Raw genomic sequence first — 27369 nt, 5'->3', positions numbered from 1 at the left:
ACACAGATCCGGGTGCCTGGGGTGGCACTGCCGGGGTGTCAGCAGGAAGCCCACGGCAGAAGCCAGGGCCGGACCTGGACGCAGGGCTGTCCCCGCCCGCTGTGACAGGGACACCTGCAACCCCCACCTGTCCCGGGAATGGCTTTCATCATTAATAAAACGGTGGTATTTCTGCTTGGTCTACCCGGTGTCTGTGGTTTGTGAGCTCGTGTGAACCAAAGGGGACGGAAAAGCCATCGCAGAGGTGTCAGCCTAACTCCCAAGAATGCACCATTTTCACGTTTGCTGCTTCTCAGACGCACCTGGATGAGGCCGCCTGTGCTAAGAACAGAGACAGCAAGTGAAGACGACGTTCCGGTGGGTGGCAAAGCTTGGGGTGAACACAGAGGGCTGCCCAGACTGTGGGTCACGGAAGCCGCGAGCACGTCCTCCTCGCGGTTCAGCCTGAACGAGGACAGCACCTCCGGCTCCGGGCAACGGCCTGCCCCGGGCAACGGCCTGCCCCGGGCAATGGCATCTTGGCCAGTTTCTGCACCACTTCCCATGGAGGCCCCGTCGCAGAGGAGCTTTCCTGAAATCATCTTCGCCCACGGCTGCCTGGCTACCTTGCGCCACAGACACGACAAGGCTTCGACACGTGGGCTTCTTCCCCCGGTGCTCCCCCTGCTCGCTGGTGCTTGAGGTCTGGGCTGGAACCAGAGGCCCAGTAAAGGCTCTGTATCCACACCTCCTCTCACTTCCCCACTCCGGGGAGACCGTGATGCATCCCATGCTTGCTGTCCGTGCACTACCTGGGCCCCACGAGCCTGCAGTGCTGCTTTCCTGCAACTACCAGCCCTTACTCCAAGTGCACCAACAACGGGTACCAAATGAGTGGGTAGTGAGTGATTCAAAGACAACTGTCAGGTAAAGGACCCCCAAAGCCCCAGACCCTCTGCCTTATCAGATGGCAAGGCTGTTTCCAGGGACTGCAAGGGGACAGCGTGTCGTCATCTCCGCTCCTGTCTCGGCGACGCTGGAACAGCAACTCAAGTCTCACACTGTGTTGGATCGGTCCTGGGGTTCCAGGGTGAAGGTGTACTTACATCTCTCAGTATGAACCAGCAGCTCTCCTGCGCTGTGCTCCCCGCCCCTCCTGAGTGCGGCTGGATAGCACTGGGGGGCACACGGGCTCCCCACGGGCTCCCCACCCAAGTGCGCCCACTTCATCCTCGGGGCCCCGTCCACGCCCTCTGGAAGGGCAGACGAGCTGCTGTGACCAGCCCAGGCTCACGCGGCACGGCAGCAGAACCAGGGCCTGAACGAGGTCTCGTGCCTCAAGTTCATGCTCTGGGCGCAGCGACACTGAGGGACCACCTTAAACCCTGAGCCCTTTCCTTAGCAGAGACACGTACACAAACTCGTGGTCTAAAATTTTACATGCGTTTTTAGGCAGGCTAACAGCCGTACTGATTTCCCCAAAGAAAGCAAGTTGGGGAGAAACCCTAGTATTTCTGAAAGGAAAATTAACGTGACCTACCAACATAACGGGGTATTTGCATGTTAGAACTCTCTAAGTCACGGTATTTCATGCACTTAAACCCGTACAGAGGACTGTTTCTGTATCTGCCGTTGCAGAAATACGGAAGGTGTCCCCCATAGATCAGCTGCTTTCCAGAGACTTTCTCAGTTTCCCTGCTGGACCCTTCAGTGCAATTAACCCCCTGCGCGGCCACCCACAATCTCTTTATTCAGCAGGAGCTTCTGCGAACGACTGAAACATCGTCACTTCGCACTTCTGCTTCTAACCGGTTCCAGTGCTACCCGAGCTGCTCTAACGGACGCTTATGTGGGCGACGTCTCACTGTCACCGTCTATCCTCAAAGGAAAATGGGAAACACTCCCGCCAGCAGAGGCCGTGGACATGGCACTATAGAACCGTCTGGCGCTTTTGCTTCATTGGTGAACCACGCCAGCGGGCGGACCGAGACGGGGACCGGCGGCCTCGCTCCCGGCGTGTTCATGGTGTCCTCACGCCACGACACACAAGTCTGACTGCACAGAGCGGAACTTCAGCTGTCTCGGATGGCAGGGGTGGGAACAGACGCAGCCGTAACCAGGACGGGGCTCTGTCCTCCCCGTTCTCATCTCCTCTCCCGGCGCCAAGGTCCGTTCTCCAGGATGCCCACAAGGTCCGCTCTCCAGGATGCCCAGAGGTGTCCGAGTAAGACGGGAGCAGGACGCCAAGGTGGTGTCATTTCCCTTATTTCCACTTAGGATCTAATCCACACCTATTTCTTAAATAGGTGGCTTTTTGTTGTTGTTTTTGAAGGTTTTACTTATTTGAGAGACAGCGTGAGCTCATGCACGGTGCGGGGGGTGGAGGGCAGAGGGAGAAGAGGGAGAGCCCCAAGCAGACCCCCTGCCGAGCACAGAGCCCCTGACGTGGGGCTCGATCTCACGACCCCGAGATCATGACCTGAGCCGAAATCAGTAGGACGCTTCACCGACTGAGCCTCCCCGGACCCCACTAAATAAGTAGCTGTTTAAAGGCCAAGAAACAGACTAAAACTCAAGTGCCACGAAGGCAGGCAGAACACCCAGAACACCCAGAGTTTAGAACAAGGACGCGTAAACCTGACTATGCTTCTCGTCCCAGCTCCCGAAGACGTCCCTGCTGCGGGGCCAAGCGACGGTTTGGCAGTCCCAGGATCGAATCTCAGCTTCCTGGGAAGGGAGGCTCAGGGGTTTTCTTTTTTCTTTTCTTTTTAAAGGATTTTATTTTTTTAAGTAATCTCTACATCCAACATGGGGCTCGAGCCTACAACCCCCAGATCAAGAGTCACACATTCCTCTGACCCATCCAGGTGGGCGGCCCTCGGGTGTTTCCTTGTTCCTCATTTCCCGCCGGCTCTGAAATGCACGTGTTTAGACTGCTGTACCCTGAGGAACTGAAATCCTGCAAACCAGGATTTGGAATCAAACACTGGTTCTCCTTCCGTGTATGTCCCTGCTCTTTCTAAAGCCCAAGGCCTCTAACCACTGTTCTCCACGACGGCAGGAGAACGCGACTTGCTGGCGTCCGTCCACCTTCTCTTGTATGCCCCTAAGCTTAGCTGCTGCTTCTTTTTCCTTTTTTTTTTTTTTTTTAAGAAGATTTTATTTATTTGACAGACAGAGAACACAAGCAGGCAGAGAAGCAGGCAGAGAGAGAGGAGGAAGCAGGCTCCCCACCGAGCACAGAGCCTGATGCGGGACTCGATCCCAGGACCCTGAGATCACGACCTAAGCTAAAGGCAGAGGCTTTAACCCACTGAGCCACCCAGGCGCCCCTTGAGTACAGTTTTGATATGAAGTTACTTTTAAGGTTGCAAAGCTGATGACCTTTGAAAGCCTGAATTAAAAACCAGCAAAAGAAATTTATAAAGATCAATGGTAACAAGCGTTCTGTAGTTAAAACAGAGCTACTCGATTCAGAGATTACTCATCTACATAAGAATGGCAGAAAAGCTGCTTCTCCCTACAAAACAGATCTATTTGTCTAAAAACCAAAAATTAGAGAAGCACATTGGCCACTTTAAAATCTGGTAAAACGAGACATAACAAGTACGACTTCAAAGGTCCTCCAACAATCCGGTTTGTTGCACACGTTAAAAAAGGTTTTGGGAGGGCGCCTGGGTGGCTCAGTGGGTTAAGCCGCTGCCTTCGGCTCAGGTCATGATCTCAGGGTCCTGGGATCGAGCCCTGCATCGGGCTCCCTGCTGAGCCTGCTTCCCCTTCTTTCCCTGCCTGCCTCTCTGCCTGTGATCTCTGTCTGTCAAATAAGTAAATAAAAATCTAAAAAAAAAAAAAAAAAAAGGTTTTGGGAGAAGATATTTGCAAATGACAGTACAGACAAAAGGTTGATATCCAGGATCTATAATGAACTCCTCAGACTCAGCACACACAAAACAGACAATCATATCAAACAATGGGCAGAAGATATGAACAGACACTTCTCCAATGAAGACATACAAATGGCTATCAGACACATGAAAAAATGTTCATCATCATTAGCCCTCAGGGAGATTCAAATTAAAACCACATTGAGATACCACCTTACACCAGTTAGAATGGCCCAAATTAGCAAGACAGGAAACATCATGTGTGGGAGAGGATGTGGAGAAAGGGGAACCCTCTTCCACTGTTGGTGGGAATGCAAGTTGGTGCAGCCACTTTGGAGAACAGTGTGGAGATTCCTCAAGAAATTAAAAATAGAGCTTCCCTATGACCCTGCCGTTGCACTCCTGGGTATTTACCCCAAAGATACAGATGTCGTGAAAAGAAGGGCCATCTGTACCCCAATGTTCATAGCAGCAATGGCCACGGTCACCAAACCGTGGAAAGAACCAAGAGGCCCTTCAACGGACGAATGGACAAGGAAGATGTGGTCCATATACACTATGGAGTATGATGCCTCCATCAGAAACAACTTTTATAGCAACATGGACGGGACTGGAAGAGATTATGCTGAGTGAAATAAGTCAAGCAGAGAGAGTCAATTATCACATGGTTTCACTTATTTGTGGAGCATAACAAATAGCATGGAGGACATGGGAGTTAGAGAGAAGGGAGTTGGGGGAAACTGGAAGGGGAGGTGAACCATGAGAGACTATGGACTCTGAGAAACAATCTGAGAGGTCTGAAGTGGCGTGGGGGGGGGTGGTGGGTGGTCGGGGAACCAGGTGGTGGGTATTAAAGAGGGCACAGATTGCATGGAGCACTGGGTGTGGTGAAAAAATAATGAATACTGTTACGCTGAAAATAAAAAAATTAAAAAAAAGGTTTTGCAAATTATGGGACCATCTGAACACAAAAAGTACGCCGAATGCCCCCCCGCCGACCGCTCATTTTAGCAAGTCCCACCTGGTGGCCAGTCTAGCCCATCTCTACCTCCCCCCACGGCCCCAATCTCCCCACGCTGTGAGGAGACCCCGGGTGTCAGTGATCCCTCCACGGTGAGCGCGTGGCATGAGAACGTCCCTAGCGCACTCTGCCTAACAGCTAAAACGTGGAAATGACTCAAATGTCCGTCAACGGAGAGACCGGATCCCCACACTACGGAGCGCCGCTCGGCTGCCAGAGGGACGAGCATGGGCTCCTGGGGCAAGGGAAAACAGCAGCCACCAAGGGCCCTGGCCGCAGGGTTCCTGTCCGCACCGCACCTGGGGTAGCCGAGTGTGCGCAGAGCCGGCAGGTCGTGCTCACCGCCGCGGGGTGGGACGGGCCTGCTCACGCGCACCGGCTTCTCTGCGGAGAGGAGACCATCCTGGCTGGAGAGCTCAGGAGGGCGGTGCACCCAGAGCTAGCCGACCCGCCGTCCTCAGAAGCGAGATTTGGTGGAATGCAAATCAGGCCCCGACAGTGCTGTCATCTAGAAAAATCAGTTTCAATCTCTAACATGTAGGGTTTTTTTGGTTTGTTTTTTGTTTTTTTAAGAAGAATAAAGACATGGGCACCTGGGTGGCTCCAATAGTTAAGTGTCTGCCTTGGGCTCGGGTCACGATCTCAGGGCTCTGGGATCGAGCCCCATGTCGGGCTCCATGCTCGGCCGGGAGTGTGCTTCTCCCTCTCCCTCCGCTGCTCCCTGTGCTCATGTTGTCTCTTCCTCTCAAATGAATAAATAAAATATTTTTTAAAAAGGGGGCACATGGGTGGCTCAGTTGTTGGGTGTCTGCCTTCAGCTCAGGTCGTGATTCCAGGGTCCTAGGACTGAGCCCCGCATTGGGCTCCCTGCTCAGCAGGGAGCCTGCTTCTCCCTCTCCCGCTCCCCCTGCTTGTGTTCCTTCTCTCGCTGTGGCTCTCCCTGTCAAACAGGTAGACAAAATCTTTAAAAAAAAAAAAAAAAAGATTAAGACAGTAAGACCAACCAGATTGATCACGCAGGCCAGCGGTCGGCGTCAGAGCACCCGAGGTCCACTGAGAATGGGCAAGGAACAGAGGTACACAGGGACCCTTGCGGCTCCTGTCGAGAACAGGCTACCCCCAGTCCCCAGGGCCAAGAGCCAGACGAGCAGCAGCCCCGGGAAGGGAATCCCAGAGGACTGGGGCCGTGGCCCGTGCGTCTCCAGCCCCCCACGCCCCATGTCGAGCCCTCCGGGCACTGGACGGCTCCGGAGCACTTCCACACGGGAGGACACCCGCCGCCCGGTGGGAACAGCAGCGGCATCACAACAGGCCCCTCACCTGCGCCTCCCCCAGGTCGTTGTTGACCACGGTGAAGTTCAGCCCCAGCTCCTCTACGTCGCCTTCGTAGCTCTTGAGGAAAAGCAGATTCTTGTACACTTCGGGGTCGAGCGAGGCCAGATGATGGATGTCCACATCCGCGCTGGTGCCAAGCAGTTTGGACAGGAAGAAGCCGGCAAAGGGCAGTTCCACCAGCATGTTTTCATACAGCGCCTGCAAACGAGAGCGTGGAGCGCGGTCAGCGTCGGAGGAGCTCCTCTCTCAGCCTGCCCGAGAAGCCACCCACCCCGAGATTGCGCGGAACCCGGATGGACCGCAGACACGCCCCTCACCATGCCCGCGATGGTGGGCGTAGACACTGGCGGAGACCCTCCGCACGCGAGGCCAGGCTGGCCACCTGGTGCGTATGTGAGGGCATCGCACGTGCTAACGTGGACGCCGAGCGCACTTCGGGGTGCCTCGCAGAGCGTGCACGCCCGTGGACACTCCAGAGCCACATCGCCCATGCGGCCACAGAGGGGCATGTGTTCCTGCAGACGCTTCGCAGGCATCGGGGGCTCTGAGGGCTGCTCAGCGAAGCCCCTTGCCGGGGGCTGGGAACGACAGCTCAGCACCTTGGAGCTCCGCGGGCCGGAAGTCTAACTCCGGGCGGCAGCAGGCACATCCCCTTGGCAGGCCTCCTTGTCTGATGCTGCTGACGGTACCCCATGGCCCCTGGCTTTTAGCTGAGTCACTCGAAACTCGGCCTTTCCGAGAGGCTGTCTTCCCTGGGTGCGTGTCTGCATCTCCCCGCTTCTCTCACAGAGACCAGTCGCTGGCTCTGGGGAGCCCCTCTTAACCCGGTGTGACTCACAGGAAAGGTTCACTGGCAAATAACATCAAGGTCACAGGTATGGGGGATTAGGATGGAACCCCATCTTTTTGGGCGTCACAATTCAACCCACGACCACAGGCTGGACCGGCTCGGTGGCTGCTCCTCCACTCAGCCTTTGTAGCAACGAAGGAAGACAGTGTGTGCACGAGTGAGGGCAGCTGTGCCAGGGCTGGACCGTGCCTAATTCTCAATGTCAAGAAATACTATTCTTCAGACTTTTTCAGCCCCCAGGAGGAAAATCATTCTCAGCACCCTGACCACACAACCGGGGCAGGCCGGACACGGCCCACGGCGGCAGTCTGCCCCGCCCCGCCCGAAGACGAAGGGACCAGGCCCTGGGGCTCATAGGGCTCCCGTGGCCCTTGTGCGGCCACGGTGGGTGAGCGTGTGGCGGAACTGGCGTCAAACCCAGACGCCCTGACGGAGGACTTCTCCACTCGGAGTTACTGCCCACTGTTCTGCTGAAGGGCCACGTGCATAACTGTCTTTTTATTTGTGTATGTTAAAGCATACATACATATATACCATAGAGTAAATAAAATGTACAACCTCTAAGAGTACAGCCTGACGAACTACCTGGTTGTGCCCGTGCAGCGGCCACTTGGGTGAAGATACAGAGCACCTCCCCTCCCCCAACTCCCCATGAGAGCTCCCTCCTGTCCCTCACGTCAACCCCCTTCTGTGGCCACTCCCACCCCCAGAACCCCCTCCAAGGGCATCAGACAGCCCTTGTCTGCCTCCTCACTACGTAAGGCTGTTCACTAATTCACATGAGGCCATGCGGCATCTCCAGCCCTGGGCCTGCTGATGGACGTGGGGGTTGCGTCCCATCTGGGGCTAGGGTAAAGAAAGCTGCTGGACCATCAGTGCAAGGCTTCCTGTGGGTCTGCGCTCTGCTTCTCTCAGGAGAGACTGAAGACCTGCTAACCCCAGGGGAGTGCCAGGCATGCGGTGTGTTCAGCTGCATCTGGAAAGGACATGCTGTTTTCCAAGCACAACCATGTCCCACCATGACCAGCAATGCAGGAAGCTTCCAGCTGGTCCAGACCCTTGCTGATGATCAGTGTTGTCAGCCTTTTTAAAGTTGAGTTATGGGGCGCCTGGGGGGCTCAGTGGGTTAAGCCTCTGCCTTCGGCTCGGGTCATGATCTCAGGGTCCTGGGATCGAGCCCTGCATTGGGCTCTCTGCTCTGCGGGGAGCCTGCTTCCTCCTCTCTCTCTGCCTGTCTCTCTGCCTACTTGTGATCTCTGTCAGATCAATAAAGAAAAAATCTTAAAAAAAAAAAAATATCGTTGAGTTATCCTGGTTTGTATGAGGGGGTGTCTCACTATGGTTTTAATCTGCATTTCCCGGATGACCGGTGGTGCTAGATAAATTCAGTGATTATTACTACATTCATCTCCAGATTCTCTGTCCACGGGCTGGGGGTCAAGGGATGCAGGTTTTCCAACAGGATGGCAGATTCATCTTGCGTGGTAAATACGCCTATGGCCTAAAGCTGTAAAAATGCAGCAAGGGATCAGAAGTGGGTTGTAAAGTTTTCAGAAACATTCTGATCATTTTCTTCTACATAGGATGGACTTGGAAGCCCTGACGAGTCTCGTCAAATAAGTTCTGATGTACCCAAGCTACCACGTGCCAAAGCCAGCTCCAGGCCAGGTGTCGCGCTCAGCACACACCAGCTGTCTCCCCTCCATCTGGCCTATCTGGAAGGTCTCCTAAGCAGAAAGCAAGAGTCCCTCTTCTACAGAAGTCGAGGGGAAATCTGGATTTCCAAGCCCACGGCCCTTTCTGCTGGAATAAGTGTGGTCTGCAGAGACGGGAGAATGGCAGGGTGCGCAGACTCGCGGCCCCCGCGTGGTAGCTGGGGTGCTGGGGGCAGAGCCTGAGGCACACATTCTCATCTGGGGAACAGCGGGGGCCCCGCTGCAGGAAGTACTCAGGGAGCTGTGCCGCAGACGTATGCGAAGATCTTCTCTAAGTCACCGCTGAAAGACCCAAGTATCACCAGGCCAGGAACGCGGCCCCCAGCACGCTGCCACAAAGCCAAACTGTCATCCCTGGGGTGGTCATTCAGCGGTTCGCCTGACCCTGTCCGCACACACGAGAGCTGAGCCATGAGGCTCTGGAGACGCAGCTGTGCCAGTGAACTTACAGGAGACTGGCAGCTCCTGGGGGCAGGGGCTCCAGCCCTCCGAGCCACCAGCCCTGCGCCACCCTTGGAGTTGGGCCTGGGAGCCTTGCCCTGGCGACGGGGACTCAGCTAGGTCACGTCCCTGTGTGCCCTTTCCGCACGGGCAACAGGCGGTGGGGGCACCAGGCTGTGCTGTACACCCCCGAGCCTTAACACGCCGAGAAATGGACCCTCACGCAGGGGCTTCCCGAACCCTCCTATGCCCCCGGGAATGCTCAGGTTCACCTTGAGTGAGACCCACACTTTCAAGTCCCTCCCACTCTCAGGACGGGAGGGAACCAGAAAAGAGCCCTTAAACATGGTCCTGCACTGGCTCTCGCCACGGAACGCCACTGGCACCCAGTGCGGATGAGCCCTTCTCCCCGAGGTGAACGCCCCAAGGATGCCGGGTTCACTCTCTGTTAACTACGTACTTCATGGTGCCCCCCGGCCCTTCGGACTCAGATGTTCTCTGTCTGCCAGGGAAACCGAACTGTTACGTCCCTGGGCTTCTATTTCTGATCTGAAGACGGATGGGCACCCAGTTAGTTCTGAAAATGCGGCAGAACAGGACTTGTGAGTGAGAGAATGGGCAACACGGTGGCGGCCAGCACTTAACTTGTCCACTGGTAACGCCAAGAAGGAGTTGTTTTGAGAAACCGCAGTTTGCTCAGAGTTAAGAACAGCTACCGCTATAACCGGCAGCACTTAGGAATCCCGTTATTTCCAAATGAGCGATGGCCTCAAAGCCAAGAAGGTTCTGTCCCAGCCGTCATGATTGATTCCAGGTGTTGAAGAGAAGCGTCATCCGGGCAGCGGACGTTAAAGTAAACCGGGAGCGTAAATCACGGGACGCTCGATACGTAAGGTCATTGTTTGCCACTTGCGCATCAGTAACAATAAACCAGGGAAATCCGTTAAATAGATCCGAGCTACCTGAATTTTAAACAGAAATCCCACTGTGACTCATAAAATGTAAATGCTTAGGTGCAATTTTTTACGTAAGGCAGGTTTAGACCTTTAGAGCATTTAATATACAAGCACTAATAAATGATAGCACTAAGAACTCTGATTGCATCAGCTAAATGGATTATAAATTAAATTTCCATAATGTATGCAACTTAGATACAAATGTAAGCATAAATCAAGGTATTTTCTAAACACAGGTTAATTATACAATTTCAAAACTGCCTATTTTTTATGCAAAATAATCCACTTAGCATTTTTCACCCTGGCCTTGGTTCTCAGCCGGCTGAACCACAGCTGTTCCAGAAGCTCATCAATCACGACTTGTCACGGAAAGAATCGCAATAGGTATATGGAAAAAACCTGTAACGTATTTTTCAACTGTCTGTCTTTTATGAGTGTTTATAGCTAGAAATTGTGCCAAAATGATTTGAAATAAAAAGGATTAATTACAGTAGAAGCCTTTTAATATAAGTGAGTGCAGTCGCAATGCGGTTAATGCAAGCCGTGGCACTGCCTGGAGAGTGAGTGGGAGCCGCGCGGGAGGCCACTTCTGTTTGCTGCCAAAGAACTTCAGTAATTTACTACATTAAGAATCAATAAAAAAATAATGCTTTTCAAATGCGTCTCTATCAATCTTCAGGTAGTTCTAAAGCGAACATTTATAACTTAATCTAAAAACTATATGAGTTGTCTTGTGTTAAAGCCACCCTAACTGAGCAAAAGATGATAATTTTAATTATTTCAGATCATGCTAACATTGGAGTTTAAACAAATAAAAGAAGAAATGTACAGAAGGTCGTGGGCTGGTAGTGATGCGCTACGTAACAGCTGTTCTTCCACAAGAACAACTGAGCAGGAAACGCGGTCTCCGTGTGGGACTGCTGTGGTTTTCAGGACCATAAACCCCCACAGGGCAGAAAACACCCCTCATCCCTAAGGCCCGAGTCTACATACAACATGCGGCAACCCAGTCACTCGAGAGACATCTATTAAGTGACAACTATGGGCTAGGGACTACTTTCCACCTTTGGATTCCACAACCGTGAATTTGTTTGCAGAAACCCATTTCTTCTCTTCCAAGACACTTCAGGTTGTGCAGAACGATGTGTGTCACGCTCCATTCAAACCCCTGGGTCTTCACAATCCTACCCCAGAGGTCTTCCCACACTGCTCACAGCTCTCGTCAGCACAGTGGCGGCGCTGCCCAATGCTCAGTTCTGCACTATGGGGCCGGGTCCGGTTATCCCCATGTCTCTCCTGCACGCTGTCACCACCTAAGACGGCGAGGCAGCCCCTCCAGCTCCACACTCCCTTACACTCTTGGATATCCTACAGTACTTCTAGAAATAGGGACTCTGGGACACCTGGGTGGGTCATTGAAGCATTCATCTGCCTTCGGCTCAGGTCGCGATCCCAGGGTCCTGCGATGGAGCCCTGTATCGGCTCCTTGCTCAGTGGGGAAGCTGCTTCTCCCTCCACCTGCTGCTCCCCGGGCTTGTTGTTGTTGTTTTTTTTAAAGATTTTATTTATTTATTTCACTCAGAGAGAAAGATCACAAGTAGAGCAGCAGGCAGAGAGAGGGGGGAAGCAGACTCCCCACCGAGCAGAGAGCCCAACTCGGGGCTCGATCCAGGACCTTGAGATCATGACTTGAGCCGAAGGCAGAGGCTTAACCTACTGAGCCATCCAGGAGCCCCTCCCTGGGCTTGTCTTGCCCTCTCTCTCCCTGATAGACAGATAGATAAATAAATGAAATCTTAAAAAACAGAAACAAAACATGGGGCGCCTGGGTGGCTCAGTGGGTTAAGCCTCTACCTTTAGCTCAGGTCATGATCCCAGGATCCTGGGATCGAGCCCTGCATTGGGCTCATCTGTTCCAGAGGGAACCTGTTCCCTCCTCTCTCTCTGCCTGCCTCTCTGCCTACTTGTGGTCTCTGTCAAGTAAATAAATAAAATCTTACAAAAAAAAAAAAAAAAAGAAAGAAAGAAAGAAACAGAAACAAAACAAAACAAAACCAACCAAGAACAAAAAACCCCGAAACAGTGACTCTGCCCATTCACGATTCAGCAAATGTTGGAGCAGGGGCCAGTGGCTCTGGTGTTCAGAGAAAAGGCATCACGGAAACCCTGAGGTTCAAGGCAGGGTGCTGGCACGGCCCTCCGCTTCCCTGCAGAGGCTCCCAAGTGGCCTTGAGCGGAGCGCCTGGGCCCTGCCCATGGCCCGAGAGCCCTTCTCTGAGAGCGGCCCTCTAGTGCCTCCCGTCACACCAGCAGCACAGGGCGCTGAGCGGGGGTTCCTCGGGCCACACCAGCCACTCAGGCCGGAAGAAAAGCCTTCCCCAAGGACAGGTCTTCCCTTGCTCAGGCCAACTGCTGGTGTGCACTTGATGCTTCGGCAGCTTTAGTTTACGAAACCGTCCTCTTTCAGAAACCCACAGGGGACCCTGGCGGGTGGGGCGTGAAGGTCCAGTTCTCAGATCCTGTCTTCCTCGCCGGACAGCCCGAGACGGAGCCCCGCTGTGGGGTGAGCGGGCGGAGCCGAGCGCCGCCGAGGCTTCCCTGCCGCGTGTGTCTCCCCGCTTTCCTGGCTCCGCCCGCTCTGCCCACAGAGGCATTTCTGGAAGACCAGGAACCAAAAGGTTCGCCAACGTAACCCACCACGAGAGGGGACTACCTGGGAGATGTAGGACAGTCGTTCCGTCCCTGCCTCTGAAAGAGTTAACAGGAGTTGAGGAAACCACGGAGGCTCCGTTAAAGGACCCCACGTGGCAGAACATCTTCACTAGCGAAAAGAAAACTTTTCTCAGGTTTGAAGATTTTTTTACCGCACAGGATAGTAAAATACAGACTGAAATTCGAGGATACGGACGTCCCTCCAGGATAAGTAATGTCGCTGTGGCCGGGTGCTGAGAACCTCTACAGGCTGGGGACACACAGCGCGGCTACAGCTCCTCCGGCCGAAACCACCCGCAGAAGCCCAGCCCACGCTACCCCTCCAACACGTTCCGGCTCGGGCAAAATCGCGGCATCGCACTGTGTTTTTGGTAGCAGCTCTCCTGAGACAGGACTCACACGCTGCACAACCCACTCCTTTAGAGTGAAAACCCAACGGCTCTCACTCTTACACAACCATCAGCACAATCAACTTCCGCACACTTTCATCGCCCGCAGAAGAAACACTTCCGTCGCCGTGGGCCTCCTTTGTCGCACCTTCCCAGCCTGCGACGATCACGATCGACTTTCTCACCGCACAGATTCCCTCTCTGGACATTTCAGACGGACGGATCCCCGGCGGCGGTCTCTGTGATTCGCGCTCGTCCCGGAGCCCGTTCTGCTCCGGTGTCCCCGCGGCCGTCAGGACTCCCTCCTTCCCACGGCCACGCTGTCGCCAGTGGTGTGGACGCACCGAGTCCGTTCGGGCAGATGACGAACATTTGACCCATTTCTCCGCGTGGCTTTCACAGAGAAAGCCGCCGTGAGCACGTTGTGCCTGAACACAGGCTGGCCCGGAAGGCAGGTCGGTGTGACCTGGCCCGACCCGCCCGTGTCCCGTGGGGTCGCATGACGTGCGCGCGGCTTCCCCGCGTCCTGGCCAGCACCGGGTGCCTCCTTCCGACCTCGTGGGCACGAGGTGGTCTTGCGCTGCGGTTTAGGTGTGCGTTTTCCTGATGACTAATGACGGTGAGCACGTTTTCACGTGTTTGCTGCTCACTCGCTTACCTTCCCTGGAGAAATGTCCATCCGGGTCCTTGGCCCACTCTAAACTTAGACTGTCTGGATCCTGGAGTCCCTTCTCTACCCCAGTCCAAGTCTCGTACCAGACACGGATGCGAAGACTTTCAGTTTCTGGATGGTGTTCTTTAGAGCAAAAAGTTTCTGATGAAGTCCAACCCATTTTTTTCTTTTTGTGTTTCTGGTTTCGTTTCTAAGAAAAAGGATTATTCCCGATAATACTGCAATGGTTAGCACCGTTTGCAGGGTGGGCTGTGCTAGGCTTCTTTTTTTTTTTTTTAAAGATTTGTTGGGCACCCGGGTGGCTTTGTAGTTTAGGCGTCTGCCTTGGCTCGGGTCATGATCCCAGGGTCCTGGGACTGACTTGAACCCCACATTGAAGCAGCGGGAAGCCTGCTTCTCCTTCTTCCTCTGCTGCTGCTCCCCCCACCTATACTCTCTCTGTGTCAAATAAATAAATAAAATCTTAAAAAATAAATAAAAATCTGTTTACTTACCAGAGAGAGGGAGAGCAGGTGCGCTGGGGAGAGGCTGAGGGAGAAAAGTGGACTCGACGCCCGCCGCCCTGTCCCTGGCTTTGACTCTCAGCGGCTGGGCTCCTGCGTCCCTCCCACGGCCGCCAGCCCCGGCCCTTGATCCTGACTCAGGGCCGCCTCCTGCACACTCCGACCTGACTTTGACCCAGTAGCTGCCTCCCGTCCGCTCTCCTGTGACTTTCTGTCTCTCTGCCCCCTGCCGTCCTCTGTCCCACCCAGGCACCCAGTCTTCAGGCCTGTCCTGAGTGTCCCTCCCCGATCTGGTTTCAAACACCCCACACCCGGACTCCTTCCTGCCCAGTGTACGCGGCCCCCACCGCTAACCACAACACCACACCTCGTCTTGCCGCCTTCTTGTTTCTGCCCTCAGGTCCTCATGACCAGCCTCTTCTCCACGGCCCAGATTTAAAGGTTCACGGCCATGATCACATCTTGTGCCCTCGACTCCCCTGTACCCAGCTCACCGGCAAACACCGCCCACCCCGGGTTCAACCTACCGCCACTCCTGCGTCAGTGCTCCCCACAATGATGCCGCTGCCGGACTGACGTGGGCTTTACGTTATTTTTGTTTTTTTACTGTTCTTGCTGCACAAATGAAGACCAGAGATGAGCAGCAGACTTAAAAGCAGGACCAGCAAGCCCGGGTTTCTAATTTTTTTTTTTTTTTTTTTTTAAGATTTTATTATTTATTTGACAGAGAGATCACAAGTAGGCAGAGAGGCAGGCAGAGAGAGAGAGAGAGAGAGGGAAGCAGGCTCCCTGCCGAGCAGAGAGCCCGATGCGGGGCTCGATCCCAGGACCCTGAGATCATGACCCGAGCTGAAGGCAGACGCCCAACAACTGAGCCCCCCAGGCGGCCCTGTGTTTCTAATTTTCACGGTGACGACTCAGCATGGCTTAGAGAAAGGAAAATGGCCTCAGTATAATGATACTGATCTGCACTTAATCAGCAACAAACTTATGAGAAGGGACAGCTTAACAGTGAGCGGGCTCTATACTTGACTCAGGAGAAGAAAGAATTTTGCTAAGTATCTCAGCGGGCTAAAGCTACAGCAATACTTTTAGGTTGTGGAATCAACTGAATTCTGGAACATATGTGTGATTTTTACCACACAATCTAACTTACTTGTTTTTATTTCCCATTCAGTTTTGAAGAAATAAAATGAACGTAGACAGAACGCCATGGCCCTGGCGGACGGGAGGGAGAGTGCAGAGAGGGGAGCCCTTCGCTGCTGAAGGGGCAGACTGGAAACCGTGGGTGTCAGCAGCCGTGAGGGCCAGCCCGGTCCTCAGAAGGGGCAGGAGTCCAACAAAGGGACCACTTTTAAGTTATGATGGTCTTTGGTTTTTCTGCTTCCAAAACAAGCTGAAGGTCAAGGAGAGCAAACTCATAATGAACCATCCGCTGTGGGGAACGGGGAGACGCAGGGAAAGCTCCAGACGCGTTTGTGAAATTTGCTGACATCAAAGTAAAAAAGTCTCAACATTGATTGGAAGGCTTGGGCTAAGCACAGAATGATCAACTATTTGCTGAATATTATGTTTAAAAAAATCTAGGGGAAAAGATATATTAACTTTAGAGACAAGAGCACTTAGTCCGATGACAATCAGAGGAAGAAGCTCAATTACACTGACCCTTAATGAGTCGGAGAGTTCAAAACAAGATATTATAAAAGAGAAGCTTTGCCATTTAAGACCAGCGGAACTTAAATCACCAGTACTCACTTCAATCTACACTTTTAAAGGCTCAGCAAATTCAATGAGCGTTTTACAAAAGGACTCCAATGATATTCAAGAATAAATTTTCCCAGGTCTCAAAAATGCCAGGATAAACTGTTCACTGTTACACTCTCTGCTACTTTACGTGTGCACTGTATGCTACTGAAACACGAAATTATAAACCACATGGAAGTTTCAGGGTCTTCTAATTAAAAATTGGAAATACATGACCAAGATATTATCAAATAATCTGATTTATAGGCATCCTGCTCCAATTAAATCAATATTCTGAAGCAAGGGGGGAAAAAGCCATTTTCAAATAGAATTCAAATATGATAAAAGAGCTCCTTCAATAAATTCCTGAACTTAATTGGCTTAAATGGACCTAGGTGCTTCTATCTGTAAAAAAAAAAGTTCAAGATGACATTACCACATCCTTGAGCTGTTTATTTATTCCCTGTCTGAAGCCTGATTTACAGGCGATAAAACGCAATCACGACCCACACCAGAAGCAGGAATCATCTGCTAATGGAACTTCTAATTGAGAAGTGACCAGTGACATGAGGTAATTCTTTCCATGTAGGATTGCTCTTCCAGACCTCTGTGCACTTTATCACAGTAAACAATCACTAACATATGCATTAAAGAAAATTTAAATACATTATGACCCAATAAATATCATAATCAATCAATACACAATTTTCTTCCCCTAGGATTTAACGTGCAGACACCACACTATTAGGGAAAGACCGTTAGGCTCACTTAGATAGGGACAATTTTTAACATGCTGGTACAAAGTTTAACCATTTGTAATCAGATAATAATCAGATGTTTTAGGAACTAGTATTCCCTTAGGAATTTACAGTAAACTATCTTAAGTAAAATCTTAAATACATAAAACTAAATTGTCTACCATCCTCATAGAACTAGAGTTTTGTTACTGGTTCTGTCTAACCGCCACTATTTTATTAATTAATTAATTTTTAAAAAAATATTTTATTTATTTACTTGACTGACAGAGATCACAAGTAGGCAGAGAGGCAGGCAGAGAGAGAGGTGGAAGCAGGCTCCCTGCTGAGCAGAGAGCCCGATGCCGGACTCGATCCCAAGACCCGGAGAAGACGACCCAAGCCGAAGGCAGATGCCTAACCCACTGAGCCACCCAGGCGCCCCTAACCTTCACTATTTTAAAGAGCATCACTGAGATACAATTTACACTAACTTTACTTCTGGGAGGAAGGTGTAGGTCCCTAATTCTCCCTAGAGCCTGGTACATAACGCAGAGGAGAGGAGTAAGAGTGCTCTGCTGTCGGCTCTGGACCTCCAGGCCCCGCAAGGACACCGCTTCCTCACAGCGTCTGCACCTGGGAACATCGTGCCCATAAACAGGAAAAAAAGTTTATCCTCGCCAGACTTACAGAACTAATAGGCCGAAAACTTCAGCAAACCAGGACCATCTAATTATCTCGTCTCTGTGTTAATCAAGATTGGACAATTTGTACATTTGGAAAAAAAAATAATAGCAAATTTTAGTAAGATTTAACTCATGCAAATAAAATCACTTCCCCTATTGTCCGTAACCACACTGTGAGAACCACTAAATTCAGGGGGTACTTGGGGGGCAGCCGGCCAGCTCAGTCAGTGCAGCATGCCACTACTCATCTCGGGGTCATGAGTTCCAGCCCCATGGGGGGAGGTAGAGATTAAATAAATAAATAAATAATAAATACTTAAAAGATTTAGGGAGTATCTCAGTTTAGTCTAGCAAAATAAAGGCTCACCATTATTATTTTAAAATTTAATTTCATTACTATTAATTTAGGAGATTCTCAGGCTCACCTTAATAGAAAGAACTAGTATATCATTTCAAAGATTTTCATTAAATGGGTTATAAAATATTATCGTCCGGGGGGAGCTGAAGCTGGGTCCTGGGGACCACTGCCAGAGAGAGACGGTATCTCACAGAGACGGACACCAAAGCCAGCACACGGCTTCAGGTGGGAGAGGCAGGTTATACCTTCGAATGAATTAAAGTAGAAAATAGTCTGTTTGACAGTTATGTTAAAGAATTTAACAGCAGGTCAATGTCTGAAATTTGTCTCTGATGATAAGGAGAGACTAAAGAAACATATGTTCATAATGGTGAGGTTAAGTCAGAGCCCATTTCTAAACTTGACAACACCGAGAACCTATATTATTAAAATAGCAACATTTGGAATCAGAACAAATGAACAGTGACCTGGCTGTTAACCGCTGACCTCAGAGATAAAAAGAAAGGGTATGATTTTTTTTTTTTTTTTTAAAGATTTTATTTATTTATCAGAGAGAGAGAGAGGGAGAGAACAAGCACAGGCAGACAGAATGGCAGGCAGAGGCAGAGGGAGAAGCAGGCTCCCCGCTGAGCAAGGAGCCCGATGTGGGACTCGATCCCAGGACGCTGGGATCATGACCTGAGCCGAAGGCAGCTGCTTAACCAACTGAGCCACCCAGGCGTCCCAGGGTATGATTTTTCTACTGAGGACCTCCTGGGTCCCCTCCACCATCCCGAGCTCCATTACCATCTGTCATTAATGAACACAGGCACAGCACTGACGACACAGGTACAGTAATTACCACAGTGCCACGCCGGCACATGGCTGGACAGATCACTGAAACAGAACTGAAAGTTCAGAAAAAACCCTTACATTCATTGTCAACGGACTCCTGACAAGGGAACTGGGTTGGTCTTCCCCAACCAATGGTGCTGTGACGACTGGACAGCCACACACGCAGCACCAAGTGGGACCCCTACCTCACACCATCTACAAAAATTAACGAAAAATGATACGTAACTGGAAAGAGAGGAGCTTATCTGGCCCCTAAAACTGAAAAATAAAATCCTAAATCATACCATAAAAAATCTAAGTCAAAATGGATTAAAGACCTAAATATAAGAAATAAAAGTACCAGGCTCAGAATGATACACACAGGTGTAATTTTAGGACCCTGGGTTGAACCGTGCAACCAGGGTTTCTTAGATAAGCCTGCAGAAGCTCAGGCAACAGAAGAAAAATAAATGCATTAAGACGTCCTTAAAATTAAACACTCTGGAGCTGAAAGGCCGCTGTCAAGAAAGCAAGAGACACCCCACAGAATGGGAGAAAATACTTGCAAATCATCATGAGGATGAGAAGGGACCCGAAACGAGGACATAACAGAAGACACACCGCTGAAGACACGGAGGACTGACTCAAGGGGACCTTTCTCCACAGAAAGATGCCCGACACCGCGAGTCCTCCAGGAGCTCAAAAGCACAATGAGATATGATTTCACACCCACGAGGATGGTTCTCATAAAAACACAAAAATAAACAAGTCAAGTAAGTAAAATAAAGAGATTAAGCAGACAGTGTTAAGTGTCGCCTTGGTGTGGAGGAGCCGGAGCCTGCACACACTGCTGACGCCCAGAGTGGGCTGCGGACAGGCAGAACCACCGATTCAGCACTCCCAGTCCGTGGCGCAGAGTTCTCTCGCCTGAGAGAGACGCACACATCTGTGCACACAAACACTCCACAGACGGTCCCGGTTCATGATGGTTTCTCTCGGGACTTTTCAACCTTAAATGATGTGAAAGCGACACTGTGAGTTCAGGACGTGGACCTCTTGCTGGGCTAGTGCTTCGAGGTCGGACCCTCCCTGATGATGCCGGCCGGTAGCTGCAGCTCCCAGCAGCCGAGCGACCACCAGGGTCAACGGTCGGCAGGGTGGGAACTGGGTGCGCCCCCACCGCCCGCCCGTCCGTCTGTCACTTTCAGGACAGCGTTCGTGCAGTCCAGGAGCGACTGGACACCCTACTGTCACACAGGCTTCGTGTTTCCTGACTGCGTACCTGTGGGCTCGTGGGAGCGCTCTGGGCGCACTTCAGGTGGGCCGCGCTCTGCGGTGACCTTGGCGAGGGGAAATATGGGAAACGCATTCTCAACATCTGATATCCTCAATTCACGATGGGTTTTTATTGGGATGTCACCCCGTCCTAAGTCAAGGAGGACCGGGACACAGATGCTCACAGCAGCACGATTCCCAACAGCCGGAGCGGGAGCACTCGCAGGTCCCCTGTCGGATGGGTGCGTGAACCACACGTCTTCCACCCACACAGTGGAGCACCAGCCAGCTCGAAGGAAGAAGCCCTGACACAGGCTACGGCATCGGGAACCTTGGAAACATTCTGTGAAGAAACCAGTCACCAGCGGCCGTGTGTTGCAGGAGCCCACTTCTGTGAAACGTCCAGAGCAGACAGATGCATAGACAGCACATGAGTGGGAGCCCAGGGCCGGAGGGGGCAGCCTGGAGGGGGCTGCTTGTGCACGAGAGCTCACCTGTTCACAACAAGAGCACGCCTGTTCACAACACAGCCACTGTTCTCCAAGTACACGGCGGCGACGGCAGCACACCTCCCTGAACCTGTCAGAAACCACGGAACGGCCCACTCTAAAAGGCTCAAGTTCTACATCGAAATCTAATGATGTACCGTCTGCTGACGAACATAACATTTAAAAAAGGGCTGATGGACGCCTGGGTGGCTCAGTCGGTTAAGTGGCTGCCTTTGGCTCGGGTCATGATCCTGGCGTCCTGGGATCGAGTCCCACATCGGGCTCCTTGATCGTTGGGGACCCTGCTTCTCCCTCTGCCTCTGCCTGCCTCTCTGTCTGCCTGTGCTCGCTCTCTCTCTGACAAATAAATAAATAATAAATCTTTAAAAAAATAAAAAATAAAAAAAGGGCTGAATTTTATGGAATGTGAATCATTTCAAAAAAGCTGTGATGCATCTATCAGTATATTCATTTATTTTTTTAAAAAAGTCACAAGAGCATAATCTGCTTTGCAGGCACTATTTTTTGTTTTTTGTTTTTTAAGATTTTATTTATTTATTTGACAGACAGAGATCACAAGTAGGCAGAGAGACAGCCAGAGAGAGAGGAGGAAGCAGGCTCCCTGCTGAGCAGAGAGCCCGACGTGGGGCTCGATCCCAGGACGCTGGGATCATGACCTGAGCCGAAGGCAGAGGCTTTAACCCACTGAGCCACCCAGGCGCCCCCAGGCACTGGTTTTTAAGTCACTTCTCACATGGGCTGACTCCAGGGTACAGAGTGGCAGGTCCGTTTCCCAGGGTCAGGGAACGGAACGCAGCTGCATATCTGCGAGGAACTTACTCTACAGCTGAAAATGAGGGCAGTTCTGATTAATTCTCATAGGAAACAATGTAGCAACGTTGATTTCTTATTTCCTGAAGAACAAGAGACTCCTTAACCGCCATCCATAGGTACTGAGTCTGCGCACGGCACGGCAAGTCCTCTGTTTACCCCCTGGCAGGACGTCCCTGCAGGGGGCGCCACTGTGTCCTTCCGGCCCCGCCCTCCCGCCCTCCTAGCAGGGGGTCACTGTTCACCTCTTCCCTTCTGACACACCATCTTCTCTGACCTTCCTCCCCACACGGCCACGGCCACTGCCCGCGGTCCCGTGGGTGCCCAAGCGCCGAGGGCCGCGACCTCCGCCGGGCTCCGGGGCAGCCAGAGCTCACCTTCTGACCTTCCCTCCTCATGCGGTCCACACGCACCGCCGCCCCCGGGCCCACCTTCCCTGCTCGGGACCGCTGATGCCAACCAACCCCTCCCTCCCGGCTCCAGAGCTGCTCAAGCCCCAGGCGGCCGCTCCAGTCCAAAACTGCGCAGTGAACAGGTTTCCCTGAGCCAGCGCCGGCCGGTCCCACCGCGCCCCGCGGACAGCTCTCCTGGAGCGCGGCCCCGCGCAGTGTCCGGCTGGCCGCTAGGCCGCTCCTCGCCCCTCTCCTCCCCCCGACAGCTCACCTGCACCGAGCCGCCCCAGCTTTGAAAACCAACCCACCCACACGTTCCTGGACCGTGTCCTCACTGTGCCGGCTCCCCTACCCTCCAGAGTGAAGCCTTCGGAAAAGGCCACCGACGCCCTTTACTATTCTTCTACCTTCCCTCTTCCTCACCGCACAGCAAGCTCATTTCATCAAACCATGTGGCCACGAACATCGCCAAGGACAACCCCTGCCCATGAGCTGACGAACGGACATCGGACGTGGCTGTCACAGGAGGGACCGAGACTTGGCACTACCAGGAGCGAAGCGTTCGCACGGGCTACGCCTCTGACGATCCTCAGAAACACGACTCCAGATGAAGGAAGCCAGTCCCTATGGGCCACGTATGTGAGGTGCCATTTCACATAACGCCCAGAACGGGACACGGCGGAGACTAAGGGTAGTTATCGTCGGCCTATGGTCTGGGGAAGGAAAGGGCGAGTGTTGGCAGACACAGGAGAGGAATGCTCCGAGTCTGACAGCGGTGATGGCTGCACCACTCTGAACACACGGAGACTCCTGAATCGCACACCTGAAAATCATTCATTCGCCATCCACTCAAGTGATCGCTACGCCCACGGTGGGCTCGAACTCACAGCCCCAAGATCAAGGGCTGCACGCTCCATGGACCGAGCCAGCCGCTGAACCCCGCGCTCCCGGCAGGCCAACTGCAGGAGTGTGGATCGTATCTCAATACAGTGGTGCTAAGAAAAAGCACCAGGGACATAAAAGCCCTGCGGACCGGTCCCGTGGTCACTTTTCAGCCCTCCCTGACCTCGAAGCATCACGTTGCTATGAGCAAGGCCAGCACTGCTGAGGACCCAGGCACAGTCCCAGACCCTTAATTCTGAGTCTCCCCCTCTGAAACCCATCTGCCCCATGCTGTCCCCTTACAAATGTAGTAAGTCTCAGTCATTTGCTCAAACAATGATTTTCCATGACCCCCCCGATGGAGACCAAAGATTTCACCATGGCTCTTTGTCATTTGTCTGTTGGCTTGGCCCTCCAGCAGGGTCAGCAAACCGTCCTGGAAACGGCCCAAGAGCACACACTTTCTTTGGGCTTGTTCAGCTGCCATAGCAGGGAGAGCAAGCGTGCGCTGTAAATGACGCCTACTGGAATTCTAATAATCTCCTTCTAACTACTAAAACGAGGTGGGTGGAGTTGGCCAGAGGCTGCAGCTGGCCGCCCTCCGTCCCAGCGCGTCACCTCTAGTCATACCTGTCAACCTGCAGAAGCCCCACTGATGTCAATTCTAGTGTCATAATCCAATCTGTCCCTCAAAACGCGGACATTGCGGACAGTAAATACTGAGTGCGCAGCACTATCCCACTCTTCAAGAGGGGAACCAAAATGCATTCCCAGACTATCCAAAGATGCTAACGAACTTCCCCCAAATACCATGGAAAACATTTATCTATCTGTAACAACACACCAATGATTCTTGGGTAATGTGCGTTTTATGTAATAATGATCTTATTATATGTTGTGACCCTTTACAGACCCATTATATGTTGTGACCCTGTCTCTACGCTGTGAGACAGACCCCCGTAATGCAAACAAACAAGGAAGACATCTTCTGAACTCAAGCTGGCGGCTGGCCGAAGCCCCGTAAGGAGCCAGCATGGCTGGTGGGGAGGACAGAAAGGGGCTGCGTCCTTCCAGTGAGGTGGGCCAGCAGCGGGCCCCCCCTGGGGCCCAAGCACTGCGCTCTCCTCAGCCTTCGCCTCAGTTCTCGGGATATACAGTGGGCTTCTGGGTCAGACAGTGGGTTTGAGGCAAACCTGTGTCACTGCCACCAGAGTGGCTGCTCGTGCGCAAGCGTCTGACCCCGGGGGTCCTTGCCCGCTGCCCCAGACACATTTTCCCTGTCACCAGAGTTACGGTGAGTGCCATGAATCATTCGTTCAAAAAAAAAATCGAGAACCGACTTTCCATTTCCCAGGGAAAGAGCCTAGATGATTTCCCACCTCATTTAGAGCAGTCCAGACCCAAGTCTCAATTACTGATTTTACCGGGATGTCTGTCAGCCGCGTGCTGCTGGAGTCAGCCGCCGTCCACCTGGCATCTATGTAAGTACAAAGACTGCAACAAAACGAAACAAAGTATCCCGGAAATACAACCTTGCATATAAACACTACCCCACTTAGAAAGGTCAGTAATCAATGAAAAAGAAAATAAAAAAACCAAATTCTGTCTTTGGATTGCATGTGACGCCCAGGGAAGCAGTCGGCTGGGCCTGATTTAGATGGGGTATCCAGGCCTGCAGCTCCTACCAGGCACACCCACAGGCAATGCTACGGGGGGGGGGGGGATGTTTGCGTCCCACAACGTTCACAAGCTACTGTCCTAACCCCAGGGCAGCATTAGGAGGTGGGACCTTTGGGAGGTGATTAGGTCAGGAGGGTGCAGCCCTCGGGAACGTGACTGGTGTCCTCATCAAAGCGACCCCTGAGAGAAGGCTGTCCTGGAGATGAACCAGGACAAGGGCCCCCAGCAAATGGGACGCAGGGCATCCTGACCATGGCCTTCCAGCCTCCAGAACTGGGAGAAGCAGATGTCTGTGTCCCCTAAGCTGCCCGGTCTGTGGTGGTGGTATGTCCCCCCGAAGGCCTGTAGCAGGCTGCCCGGGTTTATCACTGTCTCACCGGGAAACGGCTCGCTTCCACGAGGCTACACCGCTCACAAATCGTCTCCCTCATTTACAGGAGAGGGAGAACTGTGTGTGTGGGTCGGCAGGGGTGCAGCATTCTGGTTATCAGGGCACTTCTGTCACCTCATCCTTAATGGCCATTCTCCCGGAGTCTGCGAACAGCACACACAATGCTCGGTCCGCGCGCGGCACTGGTGCTCTTCTACCTCGCGTGCAGCACTCCGCAAGCTCACAGGGCCTTCAGAGGACCCCTTGAATGCTATCCACAAGAGCGATGGGGAGACTCACAGTACTTCCAGGGGGCACACTGATGGCAAGAGACAGATATCCAGAGACTTCGACAGACAGGATTTTACGTTACACGTTCCCCAGGTTTTCTGTGCCATACAAGCGATTTATGCGTGTGACTCCTGTGTGTGCAACGTGTAACGAGGAAACGTTGAGTTATTATGTGAAAGAACACTGCTCAGGGTTCACCAGGATAAGGTCGGTAATCCTGAGCAAAAACCTTCAACGAAGCAGGCAGCAACCACACAGAAAGGAAAAGCTTCTGCATCCGGCAGTCCAAGGTCCGTTTGCACACAAAGCTCCCTTACCTTTCCAAGCATCCGGCCCAGGAAGTAGTAGTGTCTCGCAAACGAGTCTCCCACGAGCATCCGAGCGGCCGGGCTGGGGTACAGGAGCCCTTCATTAGTGGTCTTGAAGAAGCCCTGGTTGGGGTTAAAGCCTGACTTGAGCAGTTCATTCAGAAACTCTCTGAAAATACCGCCACCGTCAATGCCGGCTTCGTCCAGGCCATGGGCGTTCAGTAAGTGTACACGGATCCGCTTTTTCAAATCAGGCTCTGTAAAAACGAGCGGATAACGGGGGTGGGGGGAGAAAGGATTTTAAAAGAAGGCAATAAAATAAGCCGGTACTATGGGGGGTTTTGGGAAAAGGAGCAACAATGTTAAAGATGTATTAGTGCAGGACTCCAAACACAAAATAAAATAGATGAAGGGGCACCTGGGGGGCTCAGTGGGTTAAGCCTCTGCCTTCGGCTCAGGTCATGATCTCAGGGTCCTGGGATCAAGTCCCACATCAGGCTCTCTGTTCAACAGGGAGCCTGCTTCCCCCCTCTCTCTGCCTGCCTCTCTGCCTGCTAGTGATCTCTGTCTGTCAAATAAATAAATAAAATCTTAAAACACACACACACAGATGATGGGCCCGCTGGACCTGTATGTCCCCCAAAGCCGACAATGGGAGAGAGAGAAGACGTTCATGTATTACGCATGCAGATGAGGAGAAACCGAGTGCCCAGGACGGGATTAAGTTATCCCTCACAGTCTAAAGGCTATGACACGATCTAAAATAGTCTACAATATGCGGAGAGGGCAGAGGGGATTAAGCACATAAGAGTATGAGGGACAGAGACACAGATGCAGGGATCCGAAGGGGCACGTGCACCCCCGTGTTCACAGCAGCAACATCCACTATGGCCAAACTGCGGGAAGAGCCGAGATGCCCATCGACAGACGAACACATAAAGACAACGCGGTATATATACACAATGGAATACTACGCAGTCATCAACCCGCCCCCCCCCCCGGAAACCTTGCCATTTGCGATGATGTGGATGGAACTGGAGGTTATCATGCTAAGCGAAGTAAGTCAATCAGAGAAAAACAATTATATGATCTCTCTGATAAGAGGAATTTGAGAAAAAAGACAGAGGATCATAGGAAGGGAGGGAAAAATGAAACAAGACGAAACCAGAGAAGGAGACAAACCAGAGGAGACTCTTAGTCTCAGGAAACAAACTGAGCATTGCTGGAGTGAAGGGGGTGGGAGGTGGGGGGCTGGGTGATGGACACCGGGGAGGGTGTGTGTTGTGGGGAGTGCTGGCTGTTGTGTAAGGCTGATGAACCATAGACCTGTACCCCTAAACCAAATAATACATCCTATGTTAATAAAAGAAAAAGAAAAATACTAGGGGAACAGAAATTATTACCGAGGAAGTCAAAAGACAAACGAATAAAGGGTAACAGTACAGAGTCTCTGAAGGAGGTGCGCGGAGCAGGAGTCAGAGCCCAGAGTCCACATTTTCACCGAATAGTGTCATTGGGCTGAGAAACGTGTAAGTCTGTTCAGTTACAGTGTGTCACAAAGAAAAACAAGACAAATTTGTGAAGCTGCTTAATCATGGCTGGTGTCTAAGAGAACGTCCAGCCAGGTCCTCCAGAGGACAGGACTGCTGGACTCGCCTACAATGTGCCACAAGAGCCTCAGGACGCAGACCCCAACCACAAGCCAACGGAAGGGAAGGTGTTCTGCCAGAGTCCAAAGCAGGTGGTCTGCACTGGACAGGCTCAGTCAAGCTGCAGGTTTCAGAAAGTGACCCTCGCGTCCTCATCTCTGTCCCCCCACCTCCCGTCCTGTGGGCGCTCTGCATCTCAGGAGGCGGGGAGGGGCAGAGGCGGGGGCCGCGGGCCAGAGGGGCAGGGGTGCAGAGCAGCTGGCCCCGGGTCTGCCTGAACACGGCAGTGGGTGAGTGTTAGTACTCCTGAAGTCCCGGAAGCCAGCTGTGACTATTCTAGAACGTGGCTCAGACCGGGCCACGCCGATTTACCGGACGGATATCTCCCCACCATGCCTGGCAGCACAGACT

General features: G+C 52.3%; 1 protein-coding gene across 3 annotated transcripts in view; it reads right to left on the bottom strand.

The window, feature by feature from the left end:
* UBE3C (ubiquitin protein ligase E3C) overlaps window positions 1–27369 on the bottom strand; it is a 110521-nt gene that overhangs the window by 18307 nt on the left and 64845 nt on the right. For all 3 annotated transcript variants that reach the window (XM_059172393.1, XM_059172391.1, XM_059172392.1), the window contains exons 18-19: window positions 25319–25566; window positions 6205–6417 (exon numbers count right to left, since the gene is read on the bottom strand). In XM_059172393.1, the coding sequence (XP_059028376.1) occupies window positions 6205–6417; window positions 25319–25566 (461 nt within the window). The remainder of the gene's footprint in view (window positions 1–6204; window positions 6418–25318; window positions 25567–27369) is intronic.

Source organism: Mustela lutreola, chromosome 4 (genome assembly GCF_030435805.1).
Source record: "Mustela lutreola isolate mMusLut2 chromosome 4, mMusLut2.pri, whole genome shotgun sequence".
Taxonomy (NCBI): Eukaryota; Metazoa; Chordata; class Mammalia; order Carnivora; family Mustelidae; genus Mustela; species Mustela lutreola.
The sequence above is the reverse complement of the archived record's forward strand: the minus strand, read 5'-3'. Positions and strand labels throughout refer to the sequence as shown.